Below are 27,326 nucleotides of genomic sequence, written 5' to 3'. Positions count from 1 at the left end.
AATTCTAATGCTCCCTGTCCAAATTAATGGCTTTTTGACATTGCAGTGTTGTGGTGTATGGGTGAGATTTGATGACACCTTCCTTCCCTGCAACCTTACCTGTCCCACATTACCAGTTAATGCCATACTGACATGTACATATGTTTCTACACTGCTGAAGATGTATAGGCCTCATTCTCAGCACTTTTGATGTACATGCTAACAAGTCACATTGAACTTCAGCACTGAAGGGGTTAAATAAGCCTCTACATCTTAAAGGAAGATTGCAAATAAAATGTTGCCATCTATCGGTCAGCATATACGTAACGGCCATTATTTATAATTTGACAGGTTTTGTCAATGTACCCTACATTAACAACTGTAATCTCCGGATACTCATCTCACACTAACTTCTTACTGTACAGTTTTACCTTGCCATATGGCTGGCTAATATACTTTATAAAAAAGGAATACAATAAAAATAAGTCAGGTAATTAACAATAAACAATTTTTCATGTGACTAAAATCTGATCTTAGATCTGTATCCTTCTTTGTCTCTTTTTTATTTTGTTGTTGACCTGAGCATCAATGTCAATGCCGTAATATATGTCCTGCGTAGATAATTAAGAAATGTTGCTTTCATTATCTTTGTTTATAAAACCTATACATGAATCTGTTTTACATTGCTTGCTATTACTTACATCATTTAGATCACATTACATTGTGCACTGATGATCAATTTATACAGAGAAAAATAGGGTAAATTAGAAATCGTTCTCTGGGGATGCTGTAAGTGTATCTGGTTAATAAACTAATCCTCCGAAAATGGAGTATAAGGAGAAGGAGGGAACATTAACCAGATAGTGAGTTAATGAACTAAAGATGAATGCACAACAATATGTGATGTTATTTAAGAATCAAATGATAAATATCACAGCCACATAATGCAGTCTGTGCTGAGTGATGTTACTACTGTACTTCCTGGTGTACACAGCCTGTATAGGAACCAAGCATCACATCTAGTCAGAGCAGAGGGCAAATGGTCTTTCACAAGATTTCCTTTTGAGATATAGAACCAGATATAAATTAAATTATGTTAGAACACTGAGAGAAAGAGAGAGAGAAAAAAGGTAGCAAAAATAGAAGATAGAGAAAATTCGGTTCTTCAGGCATTTGCAATTTAATTGATATTTGGCCGCAGGAAGCCAATCAGTATAAGTAAATTGACGTTATAAGATAAAAATAATCGCTTAATGGGATATCCTCCCCCATGGCTGATGCAGCCCAAATAAATGTAGCCACACACACAGAAGCAGCATGATGACTGTTACTAGGTACAGCCTGCCGCTGCCTTACTGGCAGGGTTCTTGTTGGGCTGCTGTTAGTTTTCATGGCATCTGTCTCCACTCCCTGAGAGAAGGCAATGAGTGGTTTCACATTGATTGCCATTCCAGCCAACGGCGGGCTAGAGAGAGAGAGACCGTAATTAATGACTCTATTTGCTGGAGCACTGCTGAGAACAATTGAGTTTGTTATGGTTACAATGGATGCCAGCTTTTCTCAGCAACTCAGGGGAGGTGTTTCAGTGCTTCATCCAGCAGTCAGAAACTGGGCAATAGACCAGAGGATCCATGTGATAAAAGTACAACAATTGCAGAGTGTGCAAATTACATGTCTTTAACCCTTTCACATGCAATATATGTTACAGATTAGTAAAGAGCCCCTGCACAAAGGGAGAGATGTACAAGCGGTGATAAATATGAAATGTGTTATAACCAGCGCTATTTGAACCTTACATCCACATGTATGAAAGCATCCACATGTATGAAAGCAAACATCTAACAGTTACACCATTGCTGTCCTGTACTATTGTATGGCAACTGAAATCATTAAGATGTTACTTACAAAACGATAAGCGCACTTTTGTGGCTTATCATTCTTCTCACATCGATAACCTGCCAGCATGTGTACTGTGGCATCTGTGGCGGCCCGTCTGCGCACAAGATCTCACAATGTTTGCCTGCACACTGGGGCCGGCCAATAGGCAAGGCGCAGAGCAGCAGTATTAGACTGATGCACTGCAGGATGTTAATACATAAGAGGTGAATCAGGAAGGGAATAAGTGCCCCATAATGAAACCCATCTCCCCCTGTAACCCATGCTTTGCACTGCTCTGGTCTCTATATAGATAGGAAGATGGAAGATACTTCATAGCAGCTCTTAGGTTTTTAGTTAGGTCCACTATCATAAATCTCTGGCAAGGAAGACAGAGATGTACAGTTAGGACCCTAGGCATAAGCCTTAAACATCCCAGTGTTTCAAAGGCTAGGGGAAAATATTAGGTTCTGTATCTCATTTGTTTTAACAGGCCAGTAACATATTAATGATTATTATTATTAATTGCTCACCCATATGATGGGTACATGAGCATTAAGAGCTGGTGTGTCTTCCCCTCTGTGAATCACCACTGCCTGCTCCTACAAGCTACAGCGAGTTCCCCACCCTTGCTCATATTCTCGTCACTCCCGTCAATTCTATTAGGTGAGTTGGGTCCTGCAATCCACATACAAACTCACATTGATTTTTCAGAGGAAATTCAAGTTTTTTTGTATTCACCCCCCTGAGCAGATAAAAAGGCTGGAAAAATCTTTATTATAAGGTAACAATGTCGGGACACAGTGCAGAATCTCTGGTACACCTCTCCCAATGAATAATCGTGCACTTAGAGGGGTTTAAATAGCATAATTTGGCCAATACAGACATGTCAGTTTTCAGGTGAAATTCTGTAAAAAGCTCAATAATGGGTTAAATGATGTGGGACAGGTAAGGAGAGGTGTACATGATGTGGGACAGGTATGTGGAGACCTAAATGATGTGGGACAGGTAAGGAGAGGTGTAAATGATGTGGGACAGGTAAGGAGAGGTGTACATGATGTGGGACAGGTATGTGGAGACCTAAATGATGTGGGGCAGGTAAGGAGAGGTGTAAATGATGTGGGACAGCTAAGGAGAGGTGTACATGATGTGGGACAGGTAAGGAGAGGTGTACATTATGTGGGACAGGTATGTGGAGACCTAAATGATGTGGGACAGGTAAGGAGAGGTGTACATGACGTGGGACAGGTAAGGAGAGGTGTACATGATGTGGGACAGATAAGGAGAGGTGTACATGATGTGGGACAGGTAAGGAGAGGTGTACATGATGTGGGTCAGGTATGTGGAGACCTAAATGATGTGGGATAGGTAAGGAGAGGTGTATATGATGTGGGACAGGTAAGAAGAGGTGTACATGATGTGGGGCAGGTAAGTGGAGGTGTATATGATGTGGGACAGGTAAGGAAAGGTGTACATGATGTGGGACAGGTAAGGAGAGGTGTACATGATGTGGGACAGGTATGCGGAGACCTAATGATGTGGGACAGGCAGTGGCATAACTAGGGTATTTGGAGCCCAGGGCAAGTTAAAAAATGGAGCCCCCCCCTCCATCAAGTATGTGTGCTTGAAAAAGTGGGCAGGGTAACATGCCACAAGAGGCGTGACCATGGGAAAATGGGGTCATGTCAACATGACACACCACCATTTCCCGTCACTCTGGGAACATTCCTTTCCACTTGACACTTTAATGCCCCAAGTAGCAGTGCCCCTCTTGCAATACCCACTGTAGTTGTACCTCTTATGCAATGCCCCTAATAGCAGTGCCCCTTATGCAGTTCCCTCTGTAGTAGTACCCCCTATACAGTGCCCCTTATACAGTGCCCCCAGTAGTGCACCCTTGCTAGCTCAGTTGTCTCTTTTTTTTGGGTCCAGGGTGGTTTCCCCACTATTTTATGCATTTCACCCAGGTCACAATTTGTAGAAAAGTTGTACATCTTCGCCGCGACTATGCAACTTGGCATTTGAAATTGGATCTCACATATCTCGGGTACGCGCATTCGTGCTATGTATGCAAGTTTCATTAAACAAACTCGCTTTTGCAAACTGGCACCTAATTGAGCCCCATCTGTGGTTCTAATATAATGTTTTAAATTCATGCTATGTACATATGCGATGGTTATGTAATGGTTCAGTTGTGTACTATTTATGCTGTTTATCCTATTTGTTTTTACGTCTACCCCAAGTACGGCGCTACGTACAATTTGTGGCATCTAAAAACATAAATATAAATAATAATAATAATAATAAATAATAATAATAATGCTTTATGTTGTTGTCCTTCTTCTATATTTACCCAGCAGGTTTTTATCTGGCTGTTTTAACTTGTTTATCAAGTCCTTGAAGCAGGAAAGACTCCCCATAGCATTATACTCCCATGTTCATGCTTCATAGTAGGGTTTCAGGTGACATGCAGTGTTCGGCTTCATATTATCATTATTGTCTGTTTTTGGATTTATTTGACAAGACTATTTTTAATTGATCAGTGCTGCGTATTCATAATCAATGTATTATTATAATACCGAAACAAAGATGAGCAAGATTGGAAATGATTGTGAACAAAATAACACAATGTGCAGTTTTCTAAACTAGGCAAGTGTAAAGTGAGATAAACACAAACAGTCACAATACAGTACTATATAAGATATATAGTATATATAGAGAAACATACACAAAAAGAAAATAAATATAAGAAACAACATTTTTAAATTCATTCCTTGCGTTTTCAATTTGTCTGCTTAACATAGGGTTCAGATATGCATGGATAGACAACCATTCATAGCACATAGACAGTGATCTGTGTTCATCTTTAGGAGTAGAGCTGCTTTTCGTATATCTAACAGGTCGAGCCTTGAAGTGAAGAAGCAATAAAGCAGTGAAATGGTACTATCACCAAAACATGATTGATCAATTGAATTCTATCAGAGACACTGGGCAGTGAGATTAACTCATGCCTGATAGGTTCAATGAGTTAAAGCAAGGTGTTCATTTCAGCTTCATTTCACCAGTCTTTGCTTGTGAAATTGGTCAATCAATAGAGGTTGAAGATCACATATATATATATCGTTGACCATCTTATGAGGAATACAATCTAGTACAGTCTGCTTCTGGCTCCGGCTGCTTTCAATGGATAATAGAGAATGAGCTGAAACTCCATCAGGGTCTCTGAAATACTGCGATATCGCCTCAAAATGAAAAGTATTTTTGGATCTTTGATGATATATCTATTTTTTCTCTTCCCATGTCTCTTCTTTCTTTGATCTGCAACAAATCGCACTGATCTCAGAGAAACAAAGTCATTTATTTTGAAAATATTTGTGTGGTTTCAACGAGCATTAGTTTTATTTTCAAACTTAGAACATTTTAACTGTTTCACTGTACTGTTGATCTACTTTTTTGCTAGGCATTGCAGGATTAATAAAATAACTGTTTCACTGTACTGTTGATCTACTTCTTTGCTAGGCATTGAAGGATTAATACAATATTAATTACAAATATCCCTTTCTATTTCTAAAGACAACATTTGTTTTTGTTTTTGTACATTTATGACTGTATTTGCAGCAAGTAAAATGTTGGAGAACCCCCCCTCCCCCGTGCCAGTTATGAGTCACATTAGTCCCTGCACCATTGGAGCATACAGGCTATATTCCCTAGAACACACACTTGGTTCAGGGGCACCAAGAGGAAGGGGGTTCTAATTACCTGGGCCTGGGCTTGAGCCCAGCTGGGGCCTGGCTACCTGGGTACCTGTTCAGGAGAAAAATCCTCCCGCTGGATGGGATTTCTCTGAGGGGGTATGGCCACACCAGACATATTTGCCACGCACTCTCTGTATCCCTTGGGCACTGACAAGTTTTATTATGGTAAGAAGTCAATAACCATTTAATATGATTTTGGAATTTGAGCAGAGAAACAATCATATAAAGGGAGAACATAAAACTCCATATAGATAAGGCCCTGGCCCCAAACCCATTACCCCAGTGCTGTGAGGCCCAAAGAGATCTCGAGCAAGAATTCTGGAGCCTGTTTAACTTCTTGTTCATTTTTTTTAAAGATAAAAGGAAAAGGAGGTGTTGGAGAGACATCATCTAGGGGCCCTTGTAGAGAAAAGCACAAACTTTGTGTCCAGCGCTAACCTTATATGCGTATGAGTGTATATAATCAAGTATGTTGTTTTTTTAGATGTACATGAAACAAATTGTATTAAAAATGGATGTTTAATATATAAATGAATAAAGAAGGAGTCACAATGCTCCTGCCCAGAAATAAATGTCCAAAGCTACAGTAATGTTCTGTTGTTGATAATGGCTCTAGGTGGGTGAGGTAAGAAGGCTCCTTTAGGGTGTCTCTTTCCATAGGGCACAATAGTGTGTCTATGTCTCCCTATGGCCAGGTTGTGTGCTCATCCATAGTGTGTAGGGGATGGCCCAGAATGTTAGTCTGTTCTTATAATAGGGTTGCAGGTAACATAAGGAGACACTTTTAGGGTGTCTCTTTCCATATAGTACTAAGTGCCTACGTTTCCCTTTTACCACTGAAATGTGACAACCCGAGTTGGTCCGGTAGTGACTAGTAAACTGGTCCCCAGTGAGTGATTTTCAATAGGGGATATGTCCTATGTCCAGTGAGTGTAGGGTGTAGGTTTACCCTTGCTGTGGGCTAATCTGCCGTATAAGTGTATCATACGTCCCCTCACTAAATAATACTGTGCCCTGCAAAAAGAGGCACCCTAAAGGAGCCCTCTTACCTCACCCACCTAGAGCCATTATCAACAACAGAACATTATTGTAGCCTTTGGACATTTATTTCTGGGCAGGAGCATTGTGACTCCTTCTTTAGTCATTTATATATTAAACATCCATTTTTAATACAATTTGTTTCATGTACATCTAAAAAACAACATACTTGATTATATACACTCATACACATATAAGGTTAGCGCTGGACACTAAACTCTTTATCTATATCACATATTTCCTGAGTCTGGACAACTCTGTGCCCAGCAGCTTCCGAGACATTGGGTGGGGACACTGTAGCTCTTGTGTAAAATACCCCAGGAGAATATTCAACTGAGATGTTCATGTAATGGTTTTATTTTCCAGGTAAAATAGATCAGCTACTTTGAAGCAGTTGAATGGATACCTCTCTTGAGAATGTGAACAGAGGGTATATTCATAAGCAGTCTGGGTATAGGCAGCAAGTCTCCAGATGATATGCTGCCAGCAGTGAAAGTGAAACTTTTGAATCACTATCTGCTGATGGAGCAGCAAAGCCACTCATGGCAACTGGGGCACGCGTGAGTGTGCATGGTGGTCACATGCATGCTTGCACCCAGGAAACCAGATTCTTCTTTTTAAATTACCTTCATGGGCAGCGGCCACAAAGGTTGCCTCAAAGGGCTTGTCTTTTATACCTTTATGCACACAGCCCAAAGGTTGTCAGCCAGAACCTTTTCCAAATTCTATTGGAGGCCTTGATTTAAAAAAGATCAAGTTCCTCCATACAAACACCAGGTAAGTGATAATCTGCCCACCTACTGTTGCTAGGTAGCAAGTCTCCCGACAAACATACTGTAGTTTGTACAAATCTATGATCTGTAAAATTGATTTGTTCTAGGGAATAGGATTGCCACCTAGCAACAGCTCCCATCCCTACCCTCCCAATTGCTACTGCTGTTGGATGTTCTTGCTATGGAACATTGGTTATAGTACTTCTATGTTTTTGCCTTACCCTTTGACCTCCAAAACTCCAGAGGAAGGTGCAGAAACAGGTGTACAAGGACAATAAGAGTTAACACATACCCAACCTACCATAATGCAAGATGTAAATATGTTACAAGAGTTTTTATGGTTTCAGAACTCCTAGTTTCTAACATTTATACTTTCTAGTAGCTTCCTGGTTTTATGTTACCAGTATGATGTGTTTAACATTTATTGGCATTAGTGTTCTCATTTGTCAATACATTTTCTTTTTCCTGTAACTTTTGGCCACATTTTATTTACCTTAATATGGTCACAGTGGAGACAGGTATCACTTTTTGTTTTTGTTTGTTAAGGGATCAGGATTGTCACCAATAAGCTTCTGGAAATCTGCTTTCCAGCAAAGTAGCTGTATGTAAGTGTGCACATGAACGCTGTGCACGCTGCCATGCATGCACCAGTGCCAATGTGTAGATTTGCTGCTCCACTGGCAGGAAATTGATTCAAAAGTTTCCCTTTCCCTGCCGACAGCGGATCATTGGGCGGCTTGCTGCCTATACCCACCTTCTATTGCTTTGTGCCAATCCTATTCCCTAGAACACATATAGTTTGTAGATCATAGATTCCTACAAACTACTTAGAAGAGGCAGTAGTCTATTGAACAATGGAGACAGTCATTATGCAGATGAGGTGCCCTTCCATCTTGTATGAAAAAGCAGGCAAGCACATGACAATGAAGCAAAGGAAGCCTACAGGCTTGATAACTTGTTTCCCAGGGTGAAAGGTCCTGATGCTCCATTTTGGTTTGGATACATCTACTTACTATGGTTTTACTTTCACTTATACCCGTAGAGGTCAAGGTAATTCTTATATCAGTGAATAAATGAGGTGTCAAGAACCTACTTTGCTAGAATGTTACATTTAAAAAACAAAACAAAACAGATTTTTGCATCAAAATGTGTCAGGCAGTAAAATATTTGGGGCCTTGTTGAATGCAGTCTTAGTGCATTTGTGCTCCTGGTATTGCAACCACAGGAAAATAGATACACGAGGTTCAAGGGAAGAATAGGGACTTGCTCTGGTTAATAAAAGACCTCCTTGCTGTTTACAAAAATTACTTTGTTTTTGCATATCCTTTGAGTTGAAGGTAATTCAGACTTATATTTTGGCTTTGCATGTTTCAGGTAGAGATGAGTGGTTCGGTTCTACTCTGTTGGGTTTGTATCTGAAAACGGCATCTTTTTGACTCTCACATGTTTTTGATATCAACTAAGATAGATCTGAACGTGCGCTAATTTGACGAAAAGAACCGAGTAAAACCGAATTGCTCATCTCTAGTTTTAGGGGAACTTTATATGGGAAATTACATTTTAGGTGCATTTCCAACAATGTAATAAAGTAAGGATCAAATTGTTCAATCTAAAAAATGTAATAGATTCGGTATTGTTGCCCCATCACAGCACCAATATCTCCAGCTTTCTAGTCTTCTCAAATAGGAGTGATACTTAATTCTGCCTTAAACATGCAGAATTAGGCATATGTTAAATACACTTACTTTGATAAATAAGCCCCATATTCTGATAACAGCCAATATTAAAAATATTTAAAATAATGGTGGTTTAAAATATATTTATAAAGCAGAGATAGGTTTCCTCCAACCCTAACATTAGTGCTTTCGTATTGTATGCTCCTATGCTCTTTTTATTTGGAAGAAAACCTGCAATATACACATAAACCATTGTGTAATTATTATCATGATGGAACATGATCTTACAACATCTCAGGACACAGTTAAAGCAAATTACTCCTATTAAATTGGCCCTCATTCCAAAATACCCTTTTTGCTCTTAGCGATAATTCATTTCTTTTTTTAAGGTTCTAAACGACATAGGTAGCATCCATCTTAATTAGAAGGCACATTCCTGTGAAGTAAAGCAATTATCTGAGGCTCAAAGTAATATAGTTGGAGACTATTGGTATTAGAGTCTTTCAACATGTGATGTGTCCTTAGAATGATTTAATGTTCATATGTATGTTGTAGTGAGTTAATAGTGTGTTAAATACTGATTTAAACCTATAACTAGAGAAAGTCATTTCTTGGAATAGTCACCATAATACACACAGTAACTAAAAATAATAATACAAAAATCTGCTGTTTCAATATTTGAAATATAAAAGAATGTAATAATTACAGAGCAGCTCAGAGTTAGCATTTTAATATAATTGTATAAATGTAGTATATAGCTTGTTAAAAACCCTGTACAAATCTCAATCTTTTTTAGATATATGACCCCTATTATACATGCTGTTTCCACATGATTTTAGTGTCACTGCAATTTACCAAAAGCTAAGACATCTCCTGTATTTAATAAATAATACAGGTTGCTACAATCCCTATGTTTTTCAATGGGTTCTACTGAGTTCTCCAATTTATAAAGCTTTAACAGCAAACTTTCCTGTTCTTTACCCCCCAATACCTAACGCCATCTTTAGCTGGCCATAACCATTGTAACATCTGGGCTACTTTTGCAAAGGTTTAACCAGGAGAGTGATATTTGGCAGTAAAATGATAGCCTAATCTCTGGGATGGGCTTTTATGGGAGCCCCAACTGCCACTTATATTAAATAGGCCCCTAAGCCATGTGTTTAGGAGAACCAATGGGATATGTATCAAGCCACGTAGAGAGACAAAGTGTAGAAGTTGCCCAAAGCAACGAATCAGCTTCTGTCATTTATCTAGTCCAGTCTATTAAATGACAGAAGCTGAATGGTTGCTTTGGGCAACTTCTCTCTTTTATCTCTCTCCAAGTCTTGATGCATCTCCCCTACAGTCACAAAAGAGGAAACATTGGACCTGATTCAGACCTGTTTGCTAAGGCATGATCGCTCGCTGCCGAGCGATTGTTGTTAAGTGCGCATGCGTATAATTCGCATTGCGCATGCGCAAGTCAGTCTCAGCGATGGGGAATCGTGCGCTCATAGCACAAAGACTGCCCGCTAGTTTGAGTGCCGTTTGTGGGTGGTAACAGGGGAAAGTGCTTGTAAACGGGGGAGTGGTGTTACAGACGCAGGCGTGTCAGGCCGACAAAACGCTGTTTACAGGGCATGCATAATTAGCAAAGTAGCGTCGTTGTACACGTCACCTGCATGTATTTCAGCCTGCACTGATCGCAGTGCTTGTGGCGGGGTAAGGCTACCTCAAGGGCTGCGAGCTGCTCCGATGGCTTTCGATGTTACCGATTAATCCTACAATTCCTGGAGATGACGTGTGTTACGAGGGGAAAGGGGGCATCTTTATACACCAGCGAGCGCTCAGTGACGTTGCTCGCTAAGACATAGAGGTGGGAGCGAGGAATTAGAATATCCGGCCCCTTTTGCCAGCAAGCGGCCGCATCTTGCGAGCAGGTCTGAATGAGCTCCATTGGTATTTGTGCTGAGCATTTCTGAACATTCATAAATTACCCTTTTGAGTTGTGTTGCTTTTATTACGTACTCATTCTAATTTATTTAACACCACTGAAAACATAATTAAATTGATCTGGACCACAGAATTCACAGTTGCAATGAGCAATCAGTCAGAGATATGTATTTACCAGCACAAGCAGATGTTCCTTTAATGCAGTAATACCTTTTGCCATAGCTGTAGAACCAAGCACGTAGAAAATAATACACAGAGGAAAGTGCTAATTGCAAAAGTAATTCCACTAATTGCAAATTATCTGTGGCACTTTAGACAGTCCTGTTTTAAAGGCCTATTGGCTGAGCAACAGGAATTTTACTGAACTACAGATAATTCCCCTTTGCTGCCTAATTATATTAACCATATGTGTTGTGAAATCCTTGTGTTCTATATACTTAAATGACATTTAATTTTAAATTGCCTATGCGAGACGTTTTACGTTATGTTTTGTATATTTAACCAGCATTTTGTTGTGGTAGTAAATAGATAAATAATTTTTGGGCTGATAAAGGTGCTTCCTTGCATGCCTCTTCGACACTTTGATATCACAATGTACAATTATATTAATAAACCCTGACCTTTAAAACTATGGGGGAGATTTATCCAATCTTGGAGAGAGATAAAGTACCAACCAATCAGCATCTAACTGTCCTTTTAAAGGCTTAGACCCCTATGTACTAAGCCTTGGAGAGAGAGAAAGTGGATGGATAAATTACCAATCAATCAACTCCTGTCACTTTACAGGCTGTGTTGAAAAATGACAGTTGGGAGGTGATTGTTGGGTACTTTATCTCCCCCTAACTTTGGGGCAACAATAAAACAGTTTACAGAATGCGCAGAACAACTCTTGAATACATCAATTCATATGAGTCTATGATAGACTTCTACTTTCAGTAAATATATATATATATATATATATATATATATATATATATATGGAAATAACGAATGATACAGCGACAGGCGTCACTTAAAAAGTGCACAGTGCAATAAATATAAAGAAATTTAATCAAAAATTCATAAGGACATACTAACATAAATACATATAATAAAAACGCACAAAATTCACAAAATTACAAGATGAATGGGCAAGGATTACATAATAGCTTGAAAAAGCATATCAACAAATCTCAACACCACAGTGTTGGAATAAAGTGCAAATGCATAATGGTATATATTGCACAAGCCCAATAATATATACTAAAAAACAGATGAACTGAGAATATAGTTTTAAAAACAGCAATGAGTTCAAAGGTGCTTATCTTAGTGGATTAAAGGCAAGAGTGCAGCTTACCCAACGCGTTTCATCCAGTGGGACTTTTTCAAGATAAGCACCTTTGAACTCATTGCTGTTTTTAAAATTATATTCTCAGTTCATCTGTTTTTTAGTATATATTATTGGGCTTGTGCAATATATACCATTATGCATTTGCACTTTATTCCAACACTGTGGTGTTGAGATTTGTTGATATGCTTTTTCAAGCTATTATGTAATCCTTGCCCATTCATCTTGTAATTTTGTGAATTTTGTGCGTTTTTATTATATGTATTTATGTTAGTATGTCCTTATGAATTTTTGATTACATTTCTTTATATTTATTGCACTGTGCACTTTTTAAGTGACGCCTGTCGCTGTATCATTCGTTATTTCCACATTTATCGTTTGGGATTTGCCCCAATCCTCCTCACTTGTATTCAGCTGACACCTTTTGGTAGCGCGTCCTGTTATATATATTTGTTTCACTATAATTGGTGACTACAGTTTTAATTACTCAGTTTTATATTTATTTACTGTTGTTGGTTAGCGCCATAATCATCACATATATTCTATATATATATATATATATATATATATATATATATATATATATATAAAACTTAATTAATCTTCCTACTCTGTCCATTGCTATGTTTGTACATTTAATGTGTTTAATTGTGCATTTTATTAACACAACATTTTGCCTAAATCATTACAGCAGGCCTGTCTAAATGAATTACCAGTTCCTAATTCAATAGCACATTAAAGTTTACATTCAAATCAGGCTAGGCTTGTGTTACAGAAATGTTACAGCAGATAAAATTCATACAGTAGATCTATTTTAAGTGCATTTTGCAGGAAACTAAAAGCAAATTAGACAGGTTACTTCACAACCTTTACAACTTTGGCTTGACAGCCTTAGCAACATTTTGTGTATTGATTTATAAAGAAATATTTCCTCACTTTCTCACTAAAAAAAGCAACACAACACAAAACAACCCCACCTCCACAAAATATTATCATATATATATAATTGTTATTCTAGAGGGAATCTCCTTGCAGAATAACTATTGACAGCATCAACAATGATGGTTCCTGCAGAGATACAAAAGCTTTTTATAACAATTGAAGAAGTGAAACTTTGAACAAAAAATACATTCAGATACATTGTTTTTTTTCCCGTCAGTCAAAAATGATGTAAAACCCACACAAAACACCCACATTTAGCATGGCTGACAAAATGAATTAATGCAAAGCTATTTTTCATGTTTGAGTAAATTAACCCTTTCTATTTAAACTGCTCTTAGCAGAAAAAGGTTAAATATGAAAATAAATAAAATGTACTATGTTTTGAAATAAAGGACCCCATTTAAGAACGTACCTTAATACCAGCTGCATATTTCATACTAATGAATATGCCACTGGTACTCAACATTACTTGGATCGTATCGCTCTGCATCTATAGATGGCATAAGCAATACAGTGACTAACAGTTGTAATCTTAGATTACCACAGTTTGTTAAATATTAAAAGGAAGACATATGTCTCACTGATAAATAGGGTCTTAAGCCATGAATTATTACTTACTCTTTAAATGCTGTTTTCAATGGAGAGAATCAAATCACTGGATTAGCCTATTGAATAAACTAAAAAAGATAAACATCATAACTAAAATAATATATATAATAATAAATGTAATTACAATTTTTTTTCCTTAGAAAGGTCAGATATGTTTCATTATAAACAGTATTATCAACTCAGTATGGAATAATAGCTCATACATTTGCTATTAGATTTCACAACTCTACCTACTCCCCAGGCCTGTGCTAGAATCTCTAGCAGGTCTGTGTACTGAACCACTTGGCATAAGCCAGAGGGCACCATTTTTACATTACTGTCCAATCAACAGTCAGAGTGTCAGGAGGTTCTCACACTAATTGGTAAATGGTTACAACTAACCACTATTATGATTGCTGGGAGTCATGTACTGTCATGATAGTGTGCAGCACAGACAAACTCGTTCTCAAATATACCAATAGATAGTGTGGGACCGCAGGATTAAATAGTTCATTTAGATTTCCAATAGAGTTTGGAAGGGAACGGCTGCGGGGACTGTATAATAAAGCTAGCATAATATAGTAAAACCATCATATGTCTGTGGTGTGCATAGTAAAAGTATAGTAAACTAAGGTCACTAAATTGCTTGAATAGAGTTCACAAGTATATATATATATACACTATATATATATATATATATATATATATATAGTTTACCATCTGAAGTACCCGGCATTGCCCGCGTTTAAATCTTCAGGTTATTAAGTTATCAATGAGTTGGATGTGACAGTCAACATTTTAAAAATAATTAGCAGCTTAGCAGCTCTTCCAACATACCCATGAGGAAAGTCCTGCACAGTGTACTCCGCTGTGAGGTCCGCCGAGACCCCAACCACTCAATTAGGCATCCCAGACCAATTGGCACCCATCTGTGACGTTTTCTTCAAAATATATTCAGTGGAAGGCCCAGAACAGGCTCCCCAGGTCAAAGTTCTGCCCAGCGAACACCAACGGGAGGTCCAACCAGGACCCTAACCCCCCTATAACCTGGCCCGGAATCAACTGTGCCACCTCGCATTGATTTCATTCCAATCGGTGCGGGGGTGTCCGAATGCATAGCCGGACAGACAAACAAACAGACCAATTAATTTTATATAGAAGATTAAGGTGTTTTCTATTATGTATACCAGTCACTAAGATGCTCTCTGTATTGTATGTAGATTATAAATATGTTCTTTGTTTTGCATATCAGTCACTAGAGCAGTGGTTCTCATACTCTGTCCTCAGGCCCCCACACAGGTCACGTTTTCCAGGTCACCCAGCAGGTGCACAGGTGTAGTCATTACTCACTGACACATTTTAAAAGATCCACATGTGGAGCTAATTATTTCACTTGTGATTATGTGAGGAGACCTGGAAAACATGAACTGTTTGGGATCCTGAGGACCGAGTTTGAGAACCTGTGCACTAGAGTGATTTCTTTTTTGTGTTTTGTGTATTGAGAATTTGAGATTCTTTCTGTGCTGTTTATCAGTGGCACCCCTTGTATTGTAAATTGGTTATTAGAATTGTCTCTGTGTTATGTAGAGATAACTAGAATGCTCTGAGCATTTATATAGATCACTAGAATGATATTTGTACAGATCACTAGAATAGAATTGTCTTAGTATTGTATAAGGATCGCTATAATGTTCTTTTTAGTTATTAAAATGATCTCTGTATTCTGCACAGATATTAGAATTCTGTGTGTATGGTATATATGTCGCTAGAATTCTCTCTGTTTGTAATCAGATGAGACTGCTAGGTGTATTTGATTGTAGGTGTATTGGATTATTGGCCCATCCAGTCTGCCCTTAAATATTTCATTGGCTGTATGGACCCACACTCACATTAAACAAACCACACACAGGTTTTTGCCCAGACAATTTTAGCATTACGGCAATTCTGCTATTTGATGTACTGTAAGAAAGATAGTACAAAACGTAATTTGAATTTACAAAGCATAATCAGACATCTGGATTTTTATAACATTGACATTTCCATCCAGATACACATACAGTATCACTTCTTTATGATGTTAGAAAATATTGCACCAAAATAAATATTAAACAAAAATACTTCATATATATGACATTTTTGAAGGAACCAGATTTTGTGTAGTAACTGAAATCATATACAGAAGTCTTTTTGTTTACTAGAATTGTGATACTTTAATTATTCAATCAATGATCTTTCCTATTTTTTATGTTAAAATAAATATTCTTTGTTTGAAGGTATTCAGGAATCTCCCATAACAAATGGCCATTCATTACCAGGAAGAGACTTCCTTAGGAAACAAATGCGAGGAGACCTCTTTACTCAGCAGCAACTAGAAGTATTGGATCGGGTGTTTGAGAGACAACATTACACTGACATCTTTACCACCAGTGAGCCCATCAAACCAGAGCAGGTATTATTACCATTTTATTTCATATCTCAGCCTAAACTTTACACCCTTTTTTATTTTCATGTTAAGCTACCGAGAAATGAAAGAGCATGTGACTTATGTTACACCGGAAGCAAAAATTAATCTATTATATGTCTCTAGCAGTATTTTTCTATATTGTATATCATCAAGACATAACTATAAAGAGTTTCCATTTTTATACCATACTGAAACAAAAGTAATTATTTAAAACTAACAATGATTGTACTGTATGATTCAGGGTTGCTTAAAATAAAAATGGTTGTGGTCAAGTACAAGTACATATTTCATGAAAGATAATACTAGGATAAAGCCCAAGGTGAGAGTGTTGGTGGTGTAATTCATGATATAACAGTTTGTCTCAGTTGATCATTTTCAAGATAATCCCAGTAGTAATACAGTAAATGTATTTCACTTCTCCACTATTCTTTATGGTTGTGTAGCAGAATGGGAACTCCACTCTACACTCAGGATCACTATTGGGGGGTATTTACTAACACTAAAATGCAGTCAAACCTCCTCAAACTACCGTTTTCGGAGATTTGACCGCATTACCCATATGTATCAAGCTCTGGAGCTTGCACCTGATAGGCACAATGCCTAATATAAGCATATGGGCTTCTTTTTGGATAATTCCCTGTGCAACACAACTCTCGCATGCGCTGGACGACGGCTGCACCTGTGCAGAAGGACTCCCAAGTCATAAACCTGAAAGTCCTAACAACTTTTCAGAAGAGCTGAGCTGTCCTTTGTGGTTTTAGTTGCAAAACTACATGTATATGGCATTAATAAATGCATGCGGTAAGTGGAGGTATGCATCACATAAAAAATGCGATGCATGATACATTCCGCCTTAGAGAGAAACATCCACAGTCACAAGGCAAGAAACTGAGGAAAGATAGGGACTTAGTTTTAGAATATTTTGCTTCAATAGCAACTGTAATTGGTACCAGCCATTATAAAGCAGAGAAAACAGAACATGTCATGGACAATGTTTAACTCAAATTACAGACCCTTTTTTTAAATAATGCAATTCTTTAACATGATTAGTGAGAAATAATTTTCTTAATAATTTACTTTCAGTAACTAGGATCTAGGTAATGTAAATATTGTGCGGCTTGCTCCACTGGGTATGCGTGAGATCTCACATGCAGCCCGGAGAACGGCAGCCACTGCAGCCAGGTACGGTGCTGTCCCTGTTGTGGTGTTAGGGCAACAACAGATGAAGCTGTTGAAACTTAACATGCGCAGTTACCGGTTTCCCTCCTACCGCCCCTTCATACATCTCCCCCAATGAAACATATATATGCATCCAGTATCACTAAAGCAATTCTTTAAGTTGTTTATCACTGAGTGATCGCTGGTGAGATACCTGTCATTGTATAATCACAACACACATAACAGGCATTACATTCATTTAAATTCATATATTAATATTTGTTTTGTCTGATATTTGTTTTGCCGTGCCTCATTCTTAACAAAATGTGTGTATTTGTTTATGTTGTACGAGGGGGTACCCACACTAAATCTCACTTTGTATTCATTAAACTTTGCTTTTTCAGAAAATGTCATTAGTTACATTATTACTCGAGCCTAATTTCCAGCAAGTGGTGCAATAGAGGGGCATAATTCATTTTTCATTTATTTATTAAAATTTATAAAAAAAAATGTAAAGTAGTCGAAAAGAAGGGATTAGGATACTTCTCTGAATAGCTCCTGATGAGAATGGAATCCAATTTATAGGGTATATGTTACATATTTTATATGAAGGCTTTGTAAAGGTCACAGAGGCACAAAAAAACAAGTTTAGAAAATAGGTTATAAAGAGAGGGAGTGTCACATTTTTATCAATAGCTGTTTGTATCTAGACAACAATGGTACCCTTTTTATTTCAATTGAGTTAAGGTGGGCACGCACCACACAATATATTGTGCAATCATTTTAGTTCCGACCAATCTGCAGGACCATCGTATAGTGTGTACACCCAATCAGAGCCATAACAAGGGCTTTGAGCGCCCTGTGCCAGCCCTGTCCCCTTTGCGCATGAATCTTGAAGATGCTCCGGGCAGCTGTAATTATGGCAGGGTGCCTGCTTGTAGTGTCCAAAGGGAATGACAAGTTTCACACCTCCAAATTTAGGCATGTATGTGTATAATGTTTTGCAGACCTAAGTCATCCTTGCGATATTCATATACTATTTTAGAAAAAAATAAAAAATCCATCTATCTATCTATCTATCTATCTATCTATCTATCTATCTATCTATCTATCTATCTATCTATCTCACATAACAAGAACAGTTACCTTGCATACTGTTATGCTTTTCAAGGAGAGTTTTTTAATTGTTCATTATTTCCTTCTTTTTTTACATTTAAAAGTACTGACTATAGGACACCCCATATACTTGAATAGTGATTTGCAGCCTATCATTTAACTGTTCCACTCCATAGCATGTTCTTTTCTGCAGTTATCTGTTAATTCAAAATGGAAGAATTAATGGTTAAATGTTTTCCATTTATTGCGACATCAATATATCTTGTTAAGCGGAACCATGAGATTAACAACTTGATTTGTTCCTAGGAGAGATCACCGACATGGATTAAATTGATAAATTTACAAGCAGGCTTGCATTTAAAATCCACTTGAAAATTATCTAGTGTCATTTGTGTTGGAGCAGTGTTAGATAGTGGAAACTAGTTTAAAGGGATCTATTGCAATGTAATTTAAAGTTAATTATAATATTTGAATAGATTGGCTAAAATGCAATCCTTTTGTTTCATTTTAAGAATATCTTTGCAGTGATTCCTTCAAACATTAAGCAGCAGTCTGAGGCAAAACGGCATCAATTTCCCACCAACATTTTACCACATATTCATTAATAAATAGATTTTTATTAAATCAGGCCTTTGCTGCAAATGATGGCTTTGGAAAATAATTCCAATACAAGACATTTTTAATGTTTCACCATTTTTTACCTCAGCAAATCTGACAAAAACATCCCTAAGATCCCAAAATGACTTTTTATTCACATTGTTTCAGATCTCAGTGATAATTGGCCAACTTTGTTGAACCACATTTTTTAAAGTGGTAAAAATGTATAAAAACAACTAATATAAGGCATCATTTATAGTCGAAACACATTTGCATATATGCAGAAAAAGATGTACGTGTCTAGATCAAAAACAGCAGAATTTGCACCAGGCATACATCAGACGCGATATAGTTGCCACCCCGACAGTCAGGATGCCAGCGCCGGAATCCTGACAGCAGTCATAATCTGGGCTCCAGGATCCTGACCGCTGACATCCTGATGGTAAGTATTAGGGTTAGGTTTAGGGGTTAGGGTTAGGCACTAGGGGAAGGGTTAGGTTGCGGGGGGGGGGGAGGATTATGGTTAGGCTGTGGGGAGGAGGGATAAATTTAGGATACGGGAGTGTAGAGTTAGGTTTAGGCTGCTGGTGGGGAGGTCTAGGGTTAGGAGAAGTGTTAGAGTATTTACCTACAAATGTCGGTATTTCAAACCAGTCGGAATACCGGCGTTAGGATTCTGAGTGCCAGAATTGTGTGCGCTGGGATCCCGTACTCTACCCTATAAGACATACAAGGGTGTGCACTTACGCCCCATGAGGTAGCATAGATATGTGGCTTGACAGTGTTAGTACGTATTATATACAAAAGTCACATTACGCTATTTGTAAACAATATACAGTAATATATATATATATATATACTACAGACTAGGAGGTGCGGCACTCACGGACCAATATGAAGATACACGACGGTGAGCCAGATAATGTTTCAGTTCTTTATGTAACTGTCAATAGCAAACTACAGACCTCCTGGTTTGTAGTTTGCTATTTTTTGTGGGGGCACCCGGCTAAGCTGCTTATATTTTTGATGAGTGCCGGTCCTGTGTTGTTTATATATATATATAAAATGTAACATCATATACACAAGAGGCTAAATTGTCTTGATAGTTAATCATTAAATAAAAGCAACAGTCAAACCGTCAATATAAAAGGCAATGAAATATAAACATTTTCACATCTGCTCTTTACCCTTTAAACATCAAATAGGTTTCAAAATCCAGTAACCACTGGTTCAATAAAAGGATGCATCCAAGTCTAATTGTGTGAACTCAGCTTGCGACTGTTTGCTCCTGCACACCTCTGCTCCCCCTCTCCAGGCATAACGGGATGTAAGTCTAGATGTGCATGTATAAGCAATAGGTAAATGCATAGTGTGAGCAAATAACATTGCATACATCCAACTCTTAATGAGACGCATAATTGGTATGCAGTTTTTTCTTTCCAGTTTTTCATTCTATAATTAGTCTTTTTCCTTTCCTGCTGGTTTTGTCTAATATTTCTGGTACTGATGCAAGGGAGACAGATGCAAGCAGCAGCATTCTAGCTGGTTTGCCAGTTGTCAACCAATGAGTATGACAATAGCTTTTTTCAGAGTGAGTTAATGTTCCTGGCTAAAGAGCATGAATATCCCTCTAACCTGTGTGTACAAGTCTGCACAAAATACTCATTTTCAAACCCATTTTCTTCACCCACTTCTGTGACATATCAGGTAAGTTATGTAAGAGAGTCACTTGTTTCATATCTCTAACATACCCCTTATGCGTGAAATTGTTGTTCACCTATATTCTCCCAGATTAAGGGGATATATGAACAGTGCTTAGTATGCAGGATGTGCGCTGGTTGTCTCTTTCAGGAGCACACCTAACCTTGGTTCTTGTTAGGTGAGCTTTTTAAAGCCTTCATAATCAATACACATTTATGGGCTAGAGTTGAGAATGGTGCGTCCTAGCTGAGCTGTATATTGCAGTGTAAAAATAGAGCAGTCCAGCATTTATGGGCTACATGCAATAGCAGCCAGTATTTACCCTACATGCAATAGCAGCCAGTATTTACCCTACATGCATGCATGCAAAAATTAAATAAAATAAACAACAGTATTTGCACCCTTGCAGTGCAACATGGTTTGTCCAGGTGCAAAGTTGCATCTTTTTTTGCTGTGCTCCCATCTCTAAATCAGCCCCTTACTATACAGAACTATGATAAGCAAAGTATTGATTACATGCAGAGGAAACCCCCCGATCTGTCTAGATTTAAGACTATGCAATGGTGACTTGTCTTTAGCTTCATGCAAAAGATGTTCAAAGAGATGTTCAAAGACTCTGCACAGCTTTACCAAGTCCATTTAATTACCTGCATGGAGTACATGCACGTGGTGTACTGTAAAAGCTACCATAGAGGAATGGTCAAAAGTCATAATCCATGGGATCAGTATGGGAATGTTCATGTTAAGATTAAGGACAGAAAAGTATATTTTACATTTACGCTTCTTGTTTTAAAAATGGTATATTTTGACTTAATTTCTAGCCATGTAAATAGATAAGTATTTTATATTCAATAGTTACTTAGTTACCAAGGGTGAAAAAAGTCAAAAGTCCATAAAGTTCAATCTTTTCTTACATGGGATGGCTTTGTAGATGGTGATCAGAATGTGTTATTGAGATGGTTGAATTAAGGAATTAATCAAATAATATCTTTTGATGATATTGACCTGATTAATTTTAAATTCTTGTACTGTCTATCACCACCTCTCTAGATAGATAGCTCCATTCGCTGACAACCCAGTAAAGAAGCTCTTTCTGTGCAGACAGTAGAAATGTTTTCATTTTAGTCAAAGTAGATGTCACCATGTAACTGTAACAGGCATAGTGACAGCTCATTGGATAGATTGTTATGTTGGTATTGGACATATTTATATGTAGTAATAATTACATCACCTCTAAAACACTTTTCCCATTGCAAACAAGTCCAGTTTGTCTAGTCATTCTTTGTACTGTAAACCCTTCCATTCCCTTTATGTATAAGGTCCTGTTATTCATCATACATCAGTGTGCTGGAGAGTGGCAGACCTATTTTCACAGCACACCATGGGCTAAATGTAATAGCCTGCGAGCCAGCGCCTGATGCGCGGCTGCACTGCTATACAGTGGCCAGCGCTAGATGGCCAAAGAGAAGTGTTACAGGAGGGGGCAGTCACACTGATCCGCCTTTCCCTTGGATCCACCCCTGCCTCAGCAGCTGACTCGGACCCCTCCAAGCTGCCGGGGCCCGGGTAAGTAAAACCCACTTATTTATTAGTTAATAATAAAGTGCTATTCCCAACCTGTGGTTCCTCACTAATAACTGTAACCCAGTACCAATATGCTTGTTTTCCTTCCTTGAACCAGTTATTTGCTGATATATCTACATCCATCTCCTTACTCCATCTGGGATTCTCATCTGTCTAAGTAGTTAAAACAATTTCTGTTAATATTTTATTGTTGGAAAAGATACATTGTCTCTCGTAATAAAACTTATGAGCTGTAAGATACTGTGATCTGGGTATATCAAGTGAACATATTAGTCACACTATGTTCTCCCTTCTGTGGGTTAAGAAATGTAGATTTTCCTATAGTTTCTGGCAGAATCTAACTGCTGTCAGGATGTTGCTTTCTGCTGTTATCAAACTGCATGAATCTGCCCTTGCTCGCCTCTGTCTGAATCTGTGTTCACATGAGGTGGGAGTAGGAAGCAGGTCAGATTCTCAACTGCTCTTGTCACTACTACTGTAAGACTCACTAGCTAGTTTTTTCTTTCTGTGTAACCATATGTCTTGTTATGGAAGAGTGGTGCTTGTGTGTAAGATAGAGAGGAGAAACATTTAACCAGTATGCAGTACAGTATAATATAATAATAACTGAATATAGCATTTGTAGTATATAATTTTTTCATGCATTCTGGAAAATGTACATTGTAGTAATTTGTCGAGCGATAAGATTAACCATTTGATAACATTAATTTTTGCTTAAAGAAGAGGTGCTCACAAGATTTACTACTTCCATATTTAATATGTGAGCCTGCTTAGTAAACTCCCTATTGTCTGATGTCCATCTATATTTATTTGCAGATACAGCATAACATTTTATAGATATAATAAATAAATACACAGAGATGTATTGGAGGGGAAAGGGGTCAGTTTTAGTTATACTGTGTAGTAAGATAGGAAAAGGAGGGATAGATATGACGGCAAAATAAGAACGGCCCACACACAGCAGTGTTGCCACCGGCTTACAACCCCAATCAGGCCTAGATGGGGGACTTCTGCTAGTCCATCATACAGTATGCACACTTAAGGTATCCAAACTCCACTACCAATGACTCACAATGGTGAACTCAGTAGGGTAGCATCAACCTAACCTATGTATTGGTGGGGAGAGCACCTCAAGACCTAATAGTGAGAAAGCCATTTCCATTCTTTCCTGCAAATAAAGCCAACAATCAAAACAAACTCAGAAATGGTGGGGGGAATGTCCAGAAAGCAAGACACTTCCCCACCCAGAAATAACGGCTATAACCTAACAGACTACACCCACAAACATACCCCTAAACATTTACATAGGCTAAAGGAAAACTAGTTATACTATAACACATTCCAATAATATTTTCACTCCTGCTGAATCAATATAACCTGACTCAGACAAGGTGTTTAATCCACTACAGGCTTATAAAATGTTTTCTCTTCTTCTTACCTAAATTTTTCACAGTAGGGAACTTTGTGTAAAAAATGCACTGCCCCTTTAATTAGAATCACCAGTGATAAAGAGAATGCTCTACATTTACTTGAAAGTGCAGTATTTTATAATTTTAAGAATCTTGGTAGAATGCAAAGGTGTAATATATAGTTTATTGGGTATACAGCTGTACCACAGGATGACTCATCTCAGTGAACGGGAATAAATGTGGAGGAATTCAACTGTCAGATGGAATCCTATTGGATTTCACCTTGCTTATTATCACTGATAGTGGTGGTATTTGTTTGTTGTGTTATTCAGAAGTTAAAAAGCTACCACTTTAGCCCTTTAATTTGGGGAAAACAGTGTATGAAAAGTTTTACAAGTTTGGTTCTATAGCAAATAAACAGACTAAATAGATTATGTTTACCATGTGTTCAAAAAATTCCAGTTACACTTTTGGCCAATTATTAAGGATGGGCAAAACAGAAAAATAGAAAACTATTTTATTGTATTCAAAATAAGACATTAGTTCAAGAAAATGTAAAACTTTGTATGTCAATAAATAAAGAAAGAAAGAAAGAAAGAAATACATATTTTCAACAGTAATAATGAATACGTTTTTACTTTATGTGGAAAAGAAAAAGAAGTAGAAGATAGAAAAAAGGAAAATAAAATAAAAAAAGATAAAACAATAAAAAAATTGCCAAACAGTTATTGAAGCTATATAAGGTACAATCTTACAATACCAAAAAGTATAAAAGGAATATTTTATTGAACCAATAGAGCTAGGTGAGAAGTCGAAGTAATGGCCAAGTGGTATCTTCAAATACTTTCATGATTTTATCAGAAGTTTCTGTGGGTAAATAATCTAAAAAATCTAGAATTCTTAATATGAAAGAAAAATATATATTTTAAACTCACAACCACAGTACATAGACCATTTTTATATCAATATAATTTATTAGGGAGTAAGAGGTCCTACAGTTTACTTATGAAAACAATTTGTTTGGCTACAGAAGAAAAAATCTTAATACAGTATTTAGTCACAATTTGCATATTTATATTTATTTTGTCACATATTATGCATATGCTAATAAAGGGTTATTTTCAAGCAGTTATGGAGGACTGATTGCCAAGCACCTGTTTATAAAATGTGCAAAAGACCAGTCATCACATGTTTTACAGGTAATTAATTGAAAAGACCTGGTATCATTCATGCTATAATTTGCACTCTACATGAAAGGAAGGTTTAATTTAAATTATTCTATGTATTGTGGGCCTAATTAAGCTAATGTACGGAACTGCGATGTTCACGTACATCTCTGATGGTTTGAGATCTGCGCATGCACAGAAGCCACACTGAGCATGTGCTGATCTCATCCTACGAAGATGGTTGCAGTGCCCTGATTTAACAGGTTGCAGGCATTCTGGGGGAGCTGGGGAACGTTTCCCAAAATGGAAAGTGTCGCTCCCATTTTCTGGGAGTGCTGAGGACAGTGACTGCGGCTTCCTATGCAGATTTGCTAACCTCACCAGTGGAGATGAGGAGACCATTTTTAGGTGTAAATTTACTAACAATCGTGTCTGGTCGAGATGTCAATCACGGGCGTGTTTGGCTAATTTTTACAAGAAGTCTTCTTCTCCAGTAGAGTCCCGGCCATACAAAAACAACAAACCGACTTACCCGGACCAGGACCAGCTCACAGAGCCCACTGCTGGTTCATAATATTCAGGGGACACCTACACATTTTGTCCCCCATATTTTTACAACCAGTACTGGCTCCCAGAGCCTGGGGCTGGTTATGCTTTTGAGGGGTAACCCCACACCATTTTCATTCTATTTTTAATATTTTTTTAACACTAAACACACATGCAGCCTGCACGTATCTCATTAATATGTGCAGGCTGCATGTTTGGGTGTGTTTGGCTGTGATCAAACACAGGGAACTTAAGGAGAAATGCAACACATACACCATCGACAAACACGATTCAGCAAAACACGGTTCTTGGTAATTTTGAGTGTTTCAGCTGTCAAAAGTCTCTCATGTTTCTTCGATGCTGTGAGTGTTTCAACTCAGACCAGACACAATTCTTAGTAAATTTACCCCTTAGTAGCCTTAGGCTCACTCAGATGGCCAATACTGCATTGTCATGTAGAGCCAATGCTGCGTCTTTGGATGCAGCTCTTGGATCTAAGATGCTGTAGTAAGTGTCTTTATACTAGATGCCTCTTGTGGCGCTATTTGTGTCCACCTCTGAATCAGGCCCTGTATTACTAAACTAAATTAATCACATAGTAGCATTTATTGATAGATATTTACTATCACTGTGGCATATGTATTTTGAGTATGTTGGTATAAACAGCCAATGACTTAAATCTAAATCCTTGCAGTCTTGTCCCTTAATCCAGTCTGGCCCAATTCAGACTCAAGAAGTTATACATCGAATTATTTGAATCCAAACAATTTTAGATTAACCATTTTACATTTTACAACTTTCTAAGTACATGTTTTTTTATTATATTTATTTATGTATAAATGTGATGGAAAACTTAAATGGAAACTGAATTATATAATAAAATTTCTTTACATCTATTAAACAGACTTTAGGAAAGATTTACTAAGTGGTGGTTTAAAAAGATCTCTCCGACTATGCCCAGTAGTTTCAAAACTCCTACCGCAAGCACACTGAATCCTGCTGTTGTTTAAAAACCTGCACAGATCAAAAGGATATGTGCAGGCTTGTATTATATAAAACAATGTTTAAAAATATTAAAAATTATAAACTTCATGTGGTCACTCCCTATTTGATAACCAGACATAGACATCTAAGAATAGACTGGTAGTGAAAAATATGGGGGAAAAGTTATTTGGGTCCTCTTTTTCACTAACCAGAACTAGGCTGAACTAGCCAGGACTAAAAGTACTATAGCAGGGAGACAATTAGAGTGGGGTCAACATGACTGGACTAGTTAGCCCAGGGCTGTAATGCCAAGGGTAGTGGTGAATCCACAAAATGGGGGCCCTTTTCCTCTTCTTCATGTTTTCGGTGCTTTGGGTATCCCCCAACTTCCCTCATTTACCCATTTATTACTCAGTCCAAAAGTCCATGTAGGCACCCAGGATACTTGTCGAAATTATAATATAGAAAAACATAATAGATGACACAACTTGTCCCTTTTGAGACCCCCTGTTAATGAGAGGTCATATGAATGAATATGGCCACTCTGATAAGTCATTGGGACTGGTTGTCCTTAGGGAAGGGGGACCCCAGTTTTAAGGGTTCACAACTTCCCTAAAGATTCTAACCCTGTCTACTGTTGGTTAACATTATGGCAATTGGATTTCCATGCTGCATGTCTCCCTGTTATAGTGTCACCAGCCATGGCTGCTTCTACC

At 37.8% G+C, this 27,326-nt stretch overlaps 1 protein-coding gene across 1 annotated transcript in view; it reads left to right on the top strand.

Moving 5' to 3' along the window:
- PAX5 (paired box 5) overlaps nt 1-27,326 on the top strand; it is a 278,680-nt gene that overhangs the window by 63,046 nt on the left and 188,308 nt on the right. The window contains exon 6 of the mRNA XM_088460115.1: nt 16,159-16,334. Within this exon, the coding sequence (XP_088316241.1) occupies nt 16,159-16,334 (176 nt within the window). The remainder of the gene's footprint in view (nt 1-16,158; nt 16,335-27,326) is intronic.

This window comes from Taudactylus pleione, unplaced genomic scaffold (genome assembly GCF_031769625.1).
Source record: "Taudactylus pleione unplaced genomic scaffold, aTauple2 ptg000967l, whole genome shotgun sequence".
In the NCBI taxonomy this organism is placed as follows: domain Eukaryota; kingdom Metazoa; phylum Chordata; class Amphibia; order Anura; family Myobatrachidae; genus Taudactylus; species Taudactylus pleione.
This window is presented reverse-complemented; position numbering and strand designations above follow the sequence as displayed.